Genomic DNA, 15,675 nt, shown 5'->3' with positions numbered 1-15,675 from the left:
TGATAATAGTTTGCTTGTTTGACATATGTAACCAATATTTAATTCTGTATTTAAAAATTCTTTAATCTTTTTCTATGTTATGCATTTTCTTTCATGTATATTAAACAAATTATTTAAAAACAAACTGACTGTACTGGATGTGGTACTGAGAGAGAGAGATTCAGTCTATGTTGCTTTGGCACTTTTTCTTATCAATGGTCTTGAATGGTCAATAAAGTTGTATTAAATTCTATGTTTGTACATGTCTGTAGTTTGTCTTTCCTGTGTTTCTCCAAGTCTTCCTACTCCCTCTCTTTTTAGTTTAAGTGTTGGATTCTGCTTTCTGGTTGACGGTGACTGTCTTAACCATTACTGGAGCAATATCATTTATAATATTTAGCTATTTAGAATTATATTTATTCTGCTTTTCATCCACAGAGCCTGTCAGTTGACTCTTTGAAAGTGCCTGCTCAAAGAGAACACTCATGTGATCCTTTACGACTCTCTTACTGACAGTCATAAACCTATTCTGAATGTGTGGGGACATAAACACGACTAAGAACACAGAAATGATCAGAGGAGGCCATTTTCTTGATGGTTGTAGAGTTACTGAGACCCTTCATGATGATAAAGTCCAGGGTATGATTTGTACGTGCTGTGTTAGAGTAAAGGGTAACAAGTAGTGCATTTACTCCCTCAGGGTAACTGTTTTCTGGCTTTTATACATGTAAGCTGAAATCAATTTATATAATTAAACAATGTAAAATCAATAATACATAAAAATCATATATATATATGTATATATATAGATGCCTCTGCATGACTTAGCACTTCTGCATGGTAACTCCTGGAGTTGTCTTTAATTCTCTATGGGGAGTTTCTTAGTCTCTGTGATAGTTGGGCTGGAGGGGGGTTTGACATGGGGGGAGTAGGGAATGAAGGGAGGTGGAGTGCGTGTGATTTGGGTGCAGGACCCTTGGGAGAGAAGGGTCTGACTTGGGAGAGAGTGGGGAATGAGTACAAAGTACAAAGATAACATGAGTTTCATTACAGTACAGCATGTACACCTGACCTGATGGGAGGGTAATGTTTTACAGGGCTGTGCCTCAGGCACATGACTGCACTCACTACACGGCCTTTGACATTACAAAGACTGTGAATACTTCCCTACCTGAATTCTCCTTCTATTCTGGGTCATTTCCCACTGTGTCAGTGCTTACTCTTGCCAAACAAATGTCAGCCTTGGTGTTGTGTTCTGGTCCCATAGCCATTAACTGCGGTTATGAGATGTTTATCAGATTATCATCACTCAATCACTGGCTGTCAGAATGGTGCCCATGTAATGACGGAGGCTTTATCAATCACTGGCTATCATTCTGGAGGAAGCATGGGCTACTGCAGAGAGATGGAATCCACCCCTCATGTCTCCTTCTAGAAATCTAACACATCACCTGGCCAAGGCTGATTGCTGACAATCCAAAATGTCTTTCTTTTTTAATATGTGATAATCTATCTATAAATCCAGGAATCTGTGTGTGTGTGTCAGTCTGTCTAGGGCGTATCTCCCTGACGGTAATTACGTTAGTTATGAGATTTCGCATGTAGCTTACGCATGTCATGAACCTGTGCATCCTTGATTTTGAAGATTTTTGAAATCATAGTTTGCGAGATATTTGTATTTTACCGTTTCCCGTAGGCACTAATGGGTTATCGTTTCCCGTAGCACCGAAATGACGTCACAAATTACGTCACAAACAATTTCAGTGGTATTAAAACTATCCTGCCTTCACTCAAAGTTCAGAATAGCGTTGGATACGATAAGGAGGTCCGCATTCAAATTCTTCTTGGTGAACAGATGCAGACTTTTGCTCAGGTTATCTTAAGACAGTGATTGATTTTATCTATTCGTTTATATAAGCTTCTTTATATTAAGTTTCAAAGTAATGTCTAGAGTTGTACAGTCATCTAACAGACAGGGAATAGTAATCCACGCGTAATCCAAACGCAAACGATAAAATAGAAATATCTCGCGAACTATGAATTCAGAGAGAGAGTTGTATAGAGTAAAATTCATGCGTTTTGCATATGCCATGAATAAGTGCTGTAATCACAGTTACATTTCAACCATGCTTATGAAATGAGTTTGCCAAGTTGTAAGTCAAATAAGTGCAGAAATGTACTGTAAAAATACGCTATACTAATAAACAATATGAATATTTTAATAAGCCTCGGAGGCTTTCAGATTGTCCATTGCTTTCCCATCTGTTGCTATGGAGTCCACGAAATACGCGCAAATCTCGCTGTAAGTTATGTTGGGCCCACGTCGTCATGTTATCCTCCCAGTCCTGCACTGAATTCGGGTGGGGGATAGTAACGCCATCTCCAGTCAGAGTATTTAAACTGTGTTCCCATTGTAAGGACATAATTAGATTACGATCTGTCTGAGAATGGGCTGTCAAAGCTAGCATCATCGAAGTCATACAGTAGCCTACAGTACAGTAGGCTACATACATTCAATAAAATGAACCTACATTTGAGTCCACTGCATGACCATTCTTACCCTACACTTACCCTTACAATAAAGAAGTGATCCTATTTCAACCATAACCTCATTTTAAATAATTTCTTTCTTTATGACATTTAGTTTATAGTTTAGACAGCAACTTTGACATCTATATTCAACTGCATCAACTACGTAACCTCAAACTTTATTTGTTGGTATATCTCCAAAAAGGCTAACATTAAAACATTTCTTAATGAAAAGGAAACATGCATCACAATAATACTTCAGTGTAACCTGTACCTATGTGGAGTGCAAATATGGCTTGTTATTACACTACCCAACAGCTACACCTACGTCTGCTAACACTACAGAATGCATGAATCCTACGGGCACTGCACTAGTAATAATAATATTAATAGTAATAATACCCTGATGGCCATGTTTCGCTGCAGGTGTGAGCGAGTGGACTATGGAGCACATACTATGGAGAGAGAGGGAGAGAGATGGAGGGAGGGTTAAAAAAGTAGGAAAGAGAGGTGTGTATTGTGAGAGGAAGATAGTGAGAGGAAGAAAAGAGTGAGATAAAGTGAATAGAGACTGTTAGAGAATTAGAAAGAGAGATAAAGGGAGATAGAAATGGAGAGAGGGGGGAATGTGATAGAGAGAGAATTGGAGAGAGAGAGCTGTAAGAAATGAAGGAGGTTTCTTTGTTTCCGATGCAGCAATCTTTATTCCAGTAATGTGCAGTGACGAAGCAGCCTTACTCCGGATTCAGCATGGTAGCACTGAATAACAAGCATTCACAATTCTAGGCATATATACTGTTTTAAGACCACTCCTAGGCCTCTAATGTAAATGAGCTAGGCTTGTAATGCAAACAGGTCTGGCAATCTTTTGTTGTGGTATATGATAATCTGGTTTCTCTGTCTGAGATGGTTCTCAATGGCCTCCCCCATTCCCATACTTTGATTAATTGCAGTCACTCACACCTCAGTTTTCTTCCTGACCCCAGGTGTCTGAGCAATACCAGTGTGGGGACTATTCCTTTGTGACCATGATAAGATAACCCTTTTGGATATTCTGCTGGTGGTCACAGCAGCTGCTTGATCATGAATCTTACAGTCCACCCCTTGATGCTATGAAGCCATACATAGCATCAAATCAACTTTCTTTCTCAGAGTCACATCTTTCACAGAGTTGTCCAGTGGCGGGTGATGTCCTGCTTTAGGTTGCCCCCTCTGTGGCCATTAGGGAGTCTTACCCGTCATTGGACTCATCACCCTCGCATACACTGGTCATCTCCCAGCCCCAATAGGTAACTTATCAGGGGGTCATTCTGTAATTTGATACTATAAGATAAATATCTTTTATCGGGTTTGGAGAAGCATTTGAGAACCACCACAGCCAAGGAGACAGTCTAAGATAATTGAGCAAAACACAAAGGCATCTGACATCCTAAACACAAGTAAATATAAATGTAAATGGTCCCAATTGTTATCAAACATCAAAGCATACATCTTCTTTTCATCTTTTCTTGTTTGTTCGTGTGTGTGTGTGTGTGTGTGTGTCTGTGTTTTGTGGGTTCGTTCGGGTAAGGATATGCACCCAGTGGTGGATATGCATATTTGTCCTGGGGAAAATCACTTTATCAAATTTCAGAGAAGACGCTCTCTGATTCTCTCATTGTCTTTCTTGTCCATGCACTCTATTGAGTGTGCCTTTCACCTTTCAGCAGATGAAGCTCTGAAAAGTGTCGAGATCTTTGATTGTCCATTGGGTTGCTTTCTTTATTGTCTTCATCAGTTGTGGTCAATTTCATTCCATCAGTCAATCTCTTAGGGTACATCTCTGGGCTTGTGTATGGTCTCAGGTCCTTTGGATTCCTGGTCTGTAGAAACCTGTTGTGTGGTGGCCGTCTGGATTTTTCTTGTTGGTCCCAGTTATGCTTTGTGGTGGCCCTTGTCCACACCTCAAGCCTCTGGTCACCCAAATGGACTCCGGTCCCACAGGTTCCATTTCCACAAGTGGTATCCCTTTACATTGGGTTAGTCATCTGGTGTCTGAAATTTTATATAAAAGAAAAGAAATAATGTTGCCCCCCCCCTTTCCCGACAAGAATTTCCACACATCCAACATGTATCAACAACACAAACATAATCAAAACACAACATAAAAACAGGATTACAAATATAACCTCCCCCCCCCTTTTTGATACAGCACACATTTTCAAAGTGTGCTACTATCAGCATCATTTGGAATCCCAATGTTTTGGCTACTTGTGTCTGAGTTACAGCCATTCTCTTCAAGCAGTGATTTGTCTGGCCAGGTGTTAATAGGTTCCTCTTGTGGTCTATTGTCTTGATGCAATGTCAGTTGACTCTGTAGACTATGTACTTTGTGAAATAGTTCTTGATAGTTGTCCCTTGTTGTCTGTGAAGAGTTACAACTTCTGGCTATGTGTCCACTCTTTCCACAAGAAAAACAAACAACATTCCGTTTTTCTGATCTGTTCTGATTTCTGCAGTTCCTTGCTATGTGTCCCTCTTTTCCACATGAATGACAGTCAATGCCTTGATGTCTTCCCACTCTGTCTTGGCAATGTCTTGCAATGTGACCCTGTTCTCCACATGCATAACAAACATAGTGTTCATACCTTCCCCCACTACCAGGGCAGTGTCTTGCAATGTGCCCATCTTCTCCACATGAATAGCATATAACACCCACTGGATTGCTTCTCCTGAAGCCATTACCTCTGTGTTGCCAACTAGACGAACTGGTTTCTGGCCCTCTTTGTCTCCTGTTCTGCTGGGCAAGCTTACATCCTACAACTGTAGCGGGGTGTGATTTCTTAGAAGTGGCTTGATTGTTGTAAAATTGTGTCATTTTAGCAATAATTTCGTCATAGCCTGAGAGATGAGTCACAAACATTTCTATGGCAGAGCGAGTCTGGGGATCACTCTTGTTGATCAAAGCATATTTATAGCCAATATCCTCAGTCATGATGTCAGGGTTACCACTGTACGTCGTGAAAGCTTCCAGTAACCTATGTGCAAAAGCTGCGGGATGTTCTCCTTTTGTCATTGCCACCTCTGCTAACTTCTCTGGATTGACAGATGCAATCCCCAAAACCTCCAGTAGTGCTTTTTTTCGGTCCTGATTATTTCCCATCCTATTCTTCACTTTATCTGTCAAGGCTCTTGATAATGTAGATGGAAGGCACAGGCTCAACACAACACAAGCATCAAAATCTGTCAATCTGTATATGTCCACGCAGTTCTCCAGACTGGATAGAAATTCTACAGGATCCTGTGTCCCAGGTTCAAATATTCCCACACTCTGTACCACTACTGCTAACTCTGAGGGGCTAAGCCATTTTATGGTGTGTGACATAACCTCCTCACTTGCTCCATTCCGCACAATGGTGGAGTTAATTGGTGCCATTGGGTACTTTACCGTGACACCTGAATATTGGCACTGACTATCCTGTGAACCTGACTGTTTCTTGCAACATTCCTCATTGACGGCATTGCTGCTGCCATTATCAGATGTGCTAATGGAGAACTGGCTAACCCTATGTACCACCAAATCTAACTCACCTGACAACACTTCCACTGATGATTTCAACAAGTTGTTTTTAGCCATGAGAGTTTCCATTTCTTTCTGCAACTGCCCATTTTCTCTTTTCAAAAGCGTTTCAGTAATCTGAAGATTTTCTATGTGTGCCAAGCCGTCATTAAGACGTGATAAGAGTGAATTATTCTCTTCTTTCAGTAGGTCTCTCTTTGCTTCTACGTCGTCTAATCTTTTCTTGGTCACTTTGTATGTGGCAAGAAGTCCTTGAAGGGCATTTGCAACTTTCCCTTTTTTGTGTTTTGGTATCTTGGAATAATCTTCGAACCGGGACCCTGCCCACTCGTAGGGCTTATCCTCTGCGTTCTCTATTCCGTCAAATATTCCATGCGAACCGTGTTTCCTGATGTATTGAACAATAATATCTTCCATTCTAAAGTTAAAACAAAAAAAAAACTAACAACAACAATCTCCGTTTTATGTCAATCAATCTTGGTATTATGCTTCGTATGTCACGTATTGGCTAGGCTATGACGTTTCCGTCCTCAACAATGAAATAGCGCCTTTCAACAGTCAACCGCACAATTGAAATTCAAATGATTTATCTTTCCCGTTAAGTCGGATCCTATCACAAGCTTATGGATTTGTGCCGTAAAATCTGAATGTATGTCTATGATGCTTCATGTTCAACTACTGGCTATTATCTACTCATTATTCGTCGGGCTGACTTCACTTCTTTCTCACACTCACAAATACACCGGTTCATAATTATGCCTCTGTCCATCGGGCACAACAGTATTCTTGAAATTGCCTTAGGCAACAGGACTTAGTGCATAAACCACACTACTTTTCAGCTACTTGTTTCAGTTACTTCAAAAACGTTTTCACAGTCTGGCCTTTGTTTCAATTACTTTAGGTTTTCTGATACAATTCAATTACTTCGGGCTGATTCAGTTACTTTAGAAAAACTGCACAGAGCTAACCCACAGCCAGACACCTCCTGCTTATTAATGGAATAAAGACATGAAACAGATTATTTCTATTCTTAAACCTCCTTTCTAGGTTGTTTTAAACGTGCAAATTTCCTGAAAAAAAAAAGTTTTTTTAGTAGAATACTTACCAATTCCCCTCTTCTTTTTTTTTTTTGAAATTGCAAGATGGGCTGGCTCGCCAATTGTAAGAAATGAAGGAGGTTTCTTTGTTTCCGATGCAGCAATCTTTATTCCAGTAATGTGCAGTGACGAAGCAGCCTTACTCCGGATTCAGCATGGTAGCACTGAATAACAAGCATTCACAATTCTAGGCATATATACTGTTTTAAGACCACTCCTAGGCCTCTAATGTAAATGAGCTAGGCTTGTAATGCAAACAGGTCTGGCAATCTTTTGTTGTGGTATATGATAATCTGGTTTCTCTGTCTGAGATGGTTCTCAATGGCCTCCCCCATTCCCATACTTTGATTAATTGCAGTCACTCACACCTCAGTTTTCTTCCTGACCCCAGGTGTCTGAGCAATACCAGTGTGGGGACTATTCCTTTGTGACCATGATAAGATAACCCTTTTGGATATTCTGCTGGTGGTCACAGCAGCTGCTTGATCATGAATCTTACAGAGCACATGAGAATGAGCATTGAAGGCAGAACTACTGCCCTATACTAACCTCTGCTGCCCCAATTGAATCATTGCCGATACTTAGACACATACAAACAGTGTTTTTACCCAGAATATCTTAGCACACTGTAAACCACACTGATAGAGGTATTAGCAGGGCCGATCTTTCCTACAGGCGACATAGGCAGTTGCCTAGGGCGCCTCTCAATTAATATTTTGACATTAAATAAATAAATCTAACTTAAGGGTAAAATGAGACAAAAATCGAAAGAGGAAGGGGTAGGCTACGTACCTCCTTGGTGTTGTCAGAACATGCTAGCACATTGAGGCGTGTGGTTAGTGTGTGTGTGTCCAAGCAACTTCGACAAAAGAAATAATGAAGAGGCAATAGCCATCCATTTGCACAATATATTTCTAATTTAAGAAGAAAAGAAAGGAATAAGCAGAGAAAGGTGCCAGGGAGAAAGGTAAATCCTTAAATCTTGTTCTTAGCCAAGAATGAATCCAAGATAAGAAAACTTTCATGAATGCCAGAGTTGCCCCGGGCACTTTAGTGGGCTTAGATGTACCTTATCATTGAAAGCCTTTCTACTCACTGTCACATAGTTGTTTAAGGATTTTACAGAAGCAGGTATATCAAACATGACATGTCGATTTATAATACCTTATACAAAAAAAGACATGATTAAAATGTTGAGGGCCAGCCAGTCATCCATTACACCAGGGGCGCACAGATAAAGCCAATAGCTAGTGCAACAACAATACAAATATCGTACTTGTTGCATAGCACACCCATTAAGGAAGACAAATACAGCAATTTGTCAACAAGTTAGGAACACTGGTGACTGGTACTGGTGTTGTATTGTCAACTTTAGCAAATGGATTGCATGTAATCTTGCTAGTTAGCTATCACCAGTAGTACAATCTACCAGTACAAACCTGTAGTTGGGCCTTGTTATCATATGCTCCTTAACATCAAAAGCTACAATTTTACATTAGTTGAACACAGACAACCAGTCTTTTGCGCCCCTTCTATTTATCCAACCAATATTATGACATTAAAAAATATATTATAACATAAGGGGAACATTTGCCTGAAATCGAAAGAGGTAGGGTTGTAGGGTGTTGTCAGTTTCATGTTCCTGCTCCGCTCCGCTCCGGCCACACCCCTTCAGCTCACTTACACACAGTGGTGTAGTCCAGGGAATACGCAGGCACTTATTTTTCTGTCAGCATTGAGTATACCCACTTCTCAAAACAGGGTGTTTATCCTGTGGTGCATGCATGTACACCTTTCACACGTATGCGTTAGAATGCATTGATGCGTCAGGGTTAACGGATCTCCATTCACTTTGAATGGGGGTGACGTCATCCTTTGCTGAACTGAACGGGGCCACAATTCAGTTGAATGGGGATCCCTCTCCCTTAACGGCTCAACGCATTCCAACGCGTACGTGTGAAAGGTGTGTAACTCTCCCAGCTGCACGCTCATTAGCTGCTTTCAGGTCCATCACAAAAGCACATACACTTGTTTCACTCTTGGGCTGGACTCACACGTAAGAGTTTATACTGCTGAAGTACTGGAGTTCTACCGTGCAGAACAGAGTTTATACTGCTGAAGTATTGGAGTTCTACCGTGCAGAACAGAGTTTATACTGCTGAAGTACTGGAGTTCTACCGTGCAGAACAGAGTTTATACTGCTGACGTACTGGAGTTCTACCGTGCAGAACAGAGTTTATACTGCTGACGTACTGGAGTTCTACCGTGCAGAACAGAGTTTATACTGCTGACGTACTGGAGTTCTACCGTGCAGAACAGAGTTTATACTGCTGAGGAGGTGGAGTTCTACCGTGCAGAACAGAGTTTATACTGCTGAAGTACTGGAGTTCTACCGTGCAGAACAGAGTTTATGCTGTTGAGGAAGTGGAGTTCTACCGTGCAGAACAGAGTTTATACTGCTGAAGTACAGGAGATCTACCGTGCAGAACAGAGTTTATACGGCTGAGGAAGTGGGCGGACCATTATGCAAATACAACCATCAGGCAGATTCTATGAAAAAGGATCAGCACACCAACACCCATTTCATTTGTGCTCAGACGTTCATCTGTCACTGAGAGACCATGGGAGGTTGGAATGCTACCCCGTCTATCCCTACAGGTAACAGTTTACTACTCACTGCTGATTTTGGGATTGAGCAATTAGAGATTGAGCATTTGTTTTTGTGTAATGCTACACATTTGTAAAATAATAATAATAATAATAATTTAGACATTCAGAAGCTAAATGTTTTCAACATTTGTCTGTGTGAGTAGGTTGAGAGTATGATATTTTGGGCATAGACATCCACAGCCCTCCATGATGTTGAGAATACTGAGTATTCTTTCTGTTTCACACAGATACTTTGAATAGTTTGTTCCACAAGGTGTGTGTTGTAGATTTGAGTATTTGTCATAAAGTTACATCCATATAGCAAAATCTGAGGTAAACATTGTTTGTTTTTCCGTGGTTTAGTTTAAGTTGAACAATAACATCTCCCCTTCTCTTTAAATTCAACTTTATCTTCTAAATGTGGAATTGGAGCAAATCTAACAGCAACTGCAGCAGTTTAGCAACCTGTAATCTATAGAATCCATATATTACTGAGGCAGATGTGTTACAGTGTGTATGTTGATATGATGTATGTTATTTATAGGTGAACCCCTGAGGATTGTGCTGATTGGAAAGACTGGAGCAGGGAAGAGTGCTGTGGGGAACACCATTCTGGGGAAAAAAGTGTTTAAAGAAAAACTTTCTAGTCAATCTGTCACAAACATTTGTGCCAGACAGAGTTTGTATAGTCCCAGAAAGATTGATGTGATTGACACACCTGGTATGATGGACACTAAAAAGGATCCATATGATGTTAAAGATGATATAGTGAAGTGCATTCAACTGTCAAAGCCAGGGCCCCACGCATTCCTGCTGGTGATTAAGCCGGGTACCTTCAGTGAGGAAGTGCAGAATGCAGTCAGGGCCTTACAGGAGCTCTTTGGGAAAAAGGCTGCAGACTACATGATAGTGCTGTTCACTCATGGTGATAATCTTAAGGGTATGCCTATCAGTGACTTTGTGCGTGTTGGTGACCCCAAACTGAGGGAAGTGATACAGAAATGTGGTGGACGATTCCATGCATTTAACAACCGCAGCACTGACCGCACTCAGGTTGTTCGTTTGGTGGAGAAAATAGATAAGATGGTGGCAGTAAATGGGGAAGGTAACTTCACAGAGGAGATGGTGAGAGAAAGACAGCTCACCTGTAAATCACCTGAGTTAGACACTCGTCTTACTCACTCAATTCACCTGACAGAGGTGGAAGGCTATCAAAAGGTTCTTCATGGGAACGAGCCAAAGAGCTATGGGTCAGACAGACCTAATCTCTGACTGAAGACTGAAGATACATGTTTCATAATGATTTTTAAAATTGTTATCCATTTTCCTTTGTAGATTGTTTTGTTGTATGAGTGTATGTGTGTTTTAATAATCTGTTTAAGGTAACTTGTTGATAGTGAATCAGGTGGTGTTTTGGTATCCAAATGTTCCAATGAGCTAAAGATCACTGAAATATCTTTGAGTGATTATAGTTTGCTTGTTTGACAGTGTTTTATATGTAACCAATACTTAGTTCTGCATTCAGAATGACTTTAATCTTTTTCTATGTAATGCATTTTCTTCCATGTATATTGAACCAATTCTTTAAAAATATACTGACTGTACTGGATGTGGTACTGAGACAGAGAGATACAGTGTATGTTGCTGTGGCACTACTATTTCCTATAAATGGTTATTCCAATGAAGATGTATTCAATTGTATGTTTGTACATGTCTGTAGTTTGTCTTTCCTTTGTTTCTCCCATTCTACTCTCTCTCTTTAGGAGTTTAACTGTTGGGTTCTGTTTTCATGGTGCTCTCTGGTTGACGGTGACTGTCTTAACCATTACTGGAGCAATGTCATCTATAACATTTAGCAATTTAGAAATGTATTTATTATATTTATTCCGCTTTTCATCCACAGAGCCTGACAGTAGGGAATGAAGGGGGGTTTGTCTGGGGGGGGGGGTGGAGTGGGGGGTTTGGGTGCTGGACCCTTGGGAGAGAAGGGTCTGAATTGGGAGAGAGTGGGGAACTAGTACAAAGTACAAAGATAACATGAGTCTCATTACAGTACAGCATGTACACCTGACCTGATGGGAGGGCAATGTTTTACAGGGCTGTGCCTCAGGCACATGACTGCACTCATTAGATTGACTTTGGGAATACTTCCCTACCTGAATACTCCTTCTATTCTCTGCATTTCCACTGAGTGGCCGGCTAGCTGCTCGTGCCATGGCTTCTCATGCTAGCTCTGTCTGCTGCCTGGCATGTAATATGTTTAGCATCTCCCCCAACTCCTTACAGGTCTTACCTGTAACAAAATAGGCTATTGGCAAGTCTGTAGGCTATTGGCGAGGATATTAGGACATTTGAATAGCGAATCGTTTCCTTAATGTAGACCATAATAGCTCATTAGGTTTAACAAACGAAACATATGCAGTGGATGCGGCTGCATTTACCACTGAAACCCAGTCAGTAAATGTAACTAGAAAATGCATTTCCTGAAGGAAATACCAGTGCATGAAATGCAAAAGTTAGGAAAGGAAGAAGAAAAGAAAGAAGAGTGAAAGAAGGAAAGAAGAAAGGAAAGAAGAGTGAAGAAAGGAGAGAAGAGAGGATGAAGGAAAGAAGAGTGAAAGAAGGAAAGAAGAAAAGAAAGAAGAGTGAAGAAAGGAAAGAGGAGTGGAAGAAGAAAAGAAAGAAGAGTGAAGAAAGGAAAGAAGAGTGAAAGAAGGAAATAATAGTTGAAGGAAAGAAGAAAAGGAAAGAAGAGTGAAAGAAGGAAAGAAGAAAGGAGAGTGAAGGAAAGAAAAGTGAAAGAAGGAAAGAAGGTGGAAGAAGGAAAGAAGAGTGAAAGAGAAAAAGAGTGAAAATATTGAAAAAAGGAGATAAAAATGGAGTGAAGAAGAGAGATTGAGTGTGAGAGAAAGTAGACTGAGAGGGATAGAGAGAAAGATGGAGAGATGGAGAGAAAAAAAGTAGAGAATGGAAGGTGTCTTAATGTTCCTATCACTGTAAAAAAAAAAAAAAAAGTTGGGTGAACTCAAAATTTTAAGGCAACAAACTTCAGTAAAATTTTAAGTTTTGCTTTTGAGTTTGCTCAACTCTGAATTCTGATTTTGGTCAACTCAAGAGTAAGTTCTACTAACTCATAATTTTACATTGTAATAACATTTAATCCTTACTTGTGCCAACTCTCCCCTAAATTGTACTTACTTATTATTTAACATTGTAATAACATTTAATCCTTACTTGTGCTAACTTTCCCCTAAATTGTACTTACTTATTATTTAACATTGTAATAACTTTTAATCCTTACTTCTGCTAACTCTCCCCTAAATTGTACTAACTTATTATTTAACGTTGTAATAACTTTTAATCCTCACTTCAGCTAACTGTCCTGTAAATTGTAGTAATTTATAATTTTACATTGTAATGAGTTCTTATACAGAATTCACTTTAAATGGGTTTAGTTAGTATAGCAGAATAATTTAAGAGGAATTTAAAATCGCACACTGCAATAGTTTATAATGTAACTCAACTTTATAATTTATAACCAGGAACTTCTAATCAAATGTATAGATAATTACAGACGCAACATATACATTCAAAACATTTGTTTTATTTATACTGTATCAAATCCCTTCCAAAAGGGGCAAGTAAATGCAAACTATCGAGACCATGTAACATGTTTCAGAAAAACCAACCAAAAAAAAAATGTTTCAGAAAAAACTAAACAAAATAAGATGCAAAATAAATGTAAAGTGGGAGATCGAGATACACAACAGTTGATTAATTAACATGGAGTTGGATGGACAGAAGGGAACAATTCCAGATCCAAGTAAATGTAAAGTGGGAGATCGAGAATACACAACAGTTGATTAATTAACATGGTGTTGGATGGACAGAAGGGAACAATTCCAGATCCAACACTTTACTTCACTGAAGAAGTTTGTTTTTTAGGGATCTGACCGTTGCAGAGAGGTCCGACCCCAGTTCCATTATGACCTTTTGGACAGTTTCAAAGGTGTATTTCAAATCCTTTGGGTAACTAAGGTTTAATGTATAGATCAGTCCAACAAGGTAGGCAAATGCAGTTGGCAGGTAAGGGAGATCTTGGAGGACAATCTCTTCTTCCAACACAAGAGCAACATTCCTGACACTTTTAGAGACTGCTCTGCTATCATCCTCCAACACAGTGAGGATACCCACAATGAGGCCTTTCGTCTGTCCCTCTTCTGGGTCAGTGTCCTTGTGTTGACAGACAGAAAACACCAAAACATGAATTGCAAGACATTAGTAATTAAAATACTGTGAATCAGAATAAGCTCTTAATCTAAAATAACTCAAAATATTGTATAAACATTTTTTTTCCAAATAGAATTAATTATGAGTTTGACATATTAACTATTTCCATCCCATACACCACAATCAAAAATGTAACCCTCATACACACATCATATGACATCAATTAGGCTACATCAAGTCAAGGGCAGGACAGTGAAACTACAGAAGACACTCTGGACATGGTTAGGGAACCAGGAGGACAGAGAGGTTATGGTTGAAGACAACGTTAAATACAGCACTATAAATACAGTATAATAACATATTTACAATTTCTATTCATAGCCACTCACAGTTCCTGAAGAGCTTCTCCTGACTCTCACGGAGATACAAGGGAAGGCCCTTTAAAGCTGCAGTTTGTCTATGTGCAGTGATGTCAGATGTCTGAAACAAGAGTTGCATGAAACATTACAAGATGTAATTGACATATAAGAAGTAGAGTAAACATGCAGGCAGCTGTCCTTTTCAATATCCAAAATGATTGCTACGATTACGATTGCTCACTGTGAAGGTATATCCACTGGAGGTGCTTTTTGTGTCACTGACAGGCTCATATCATTACCAGTGTCTGACAACATTATGAAAAGGCTCCCCACAGAGCAATGTCTTTTTGTTTTTAAGATTACAATACCCTTTGTTTAACAAGAAAAAGCCGCTATCACCTCGATTTGAAAACTGAATCAAAAACGTCTAAAAATGACCCATATATTCCACAATTCACACTACATGGACAAAGATGTAAACAGTGTTGTTGGACTGATCATTAACTTCACTGGAGCAATTCCAAGAACGCGATTGGATAACAACGACAAAACGTCACGATTATCGGACCCAAAGTGTAGCTGCCCTCTCCATTTGCCTCGGGAATAAAGTTATCGATAACGACTTAATAAGCAATAACTGCAAGTGGCAACAATTTTTGTCTAAACGTGAATACAAACGTAGAACATATTTACAAAAACATGGCTTCTCCATATCCAGGAAACGTTAAAATGCACGAAATCGCACCTCGGCCCACCACCTATTAGGGGAAGCCAAGCTTTAAAGAAATCGCCACTGGTCGTAAGTGTGAACGAGCCAGGTAACAAACTACACACGATGGCAGACAATGCTAATATTCGTATGATGTACGCAAAAAATGAGCTCCCCCTCTTTGAAAGATCAGCAGCTGCCACTGGTGGGGCAGGCAGAACCGAGCAGCAACCTGTCGCTGGCCCCGCTCTCTCTCTGTCCCTACTAAACCAGCCTGCTCACCTGCTACCTGGAGCAGAGACGGAGCATGACTACCACTGTGTAGTAACACTACACTTCTGAAAGATGGCATAAAATGTCAGCTAATGTTGCAACCACAATTTTGAGTTAGCATTAATACCATAATGTCTTTTTTGTATCTGTAACAAGCTGGCAAACACGAATTAAAGCAGCACAACGGATCAATAGCTATACGCTAGCTATATGCTATCAGCTAAAACTGACGAAATCTCTTGAAATGTGCTGACTTTGACATTATTACAAACTAGTTATTCAACAACTGTC

General features: G+C 39.9%; 1 protein-coding gene across 1 annotated transcript; it reads left to right on the top strand.

The window, feature by feature from the left end:
* Positions 1-10,344: 10,344 nt before the first annotated feature.
* LOC308382508 (GTPase IMAP family member 9-like) lies at positions 10,345-11,085 on the top strand (the record flags this gene model as incomplete). Its single annotated transcript, XM_080860914.1, has 1 exon — positions 10,345-11,085. The coding sequence occupies one exon, from the start codon at positions 10,345-10,347 to the stop codon at positions 11,083-11,085; it is 741 nt and encodes a 246-aa protein (XP_080717040.1).
* Positions 11,086-15,675: the final 4,590 nt, after the last annotated feature.

Source organism: Sprattus sprattus (assembly GCF_963457725.1).
Source record: "Sprattus sprattus genome assembly, contig: scaffold_113, whole genome shotgun sequence".
NCBI classification, from domain to species: domain Eukaryota; kingdom Metazoa; phylum Chordata; class Actinopteri; order Clupeiformes; family Clupeidae; genus Sprattus; species Sprattus sprattus.
The sequence above is the reverse complement of the archived record's forward strand: the minus strand, read 5'-3'. Positions and strand labels throughout refer to the sequence as shown.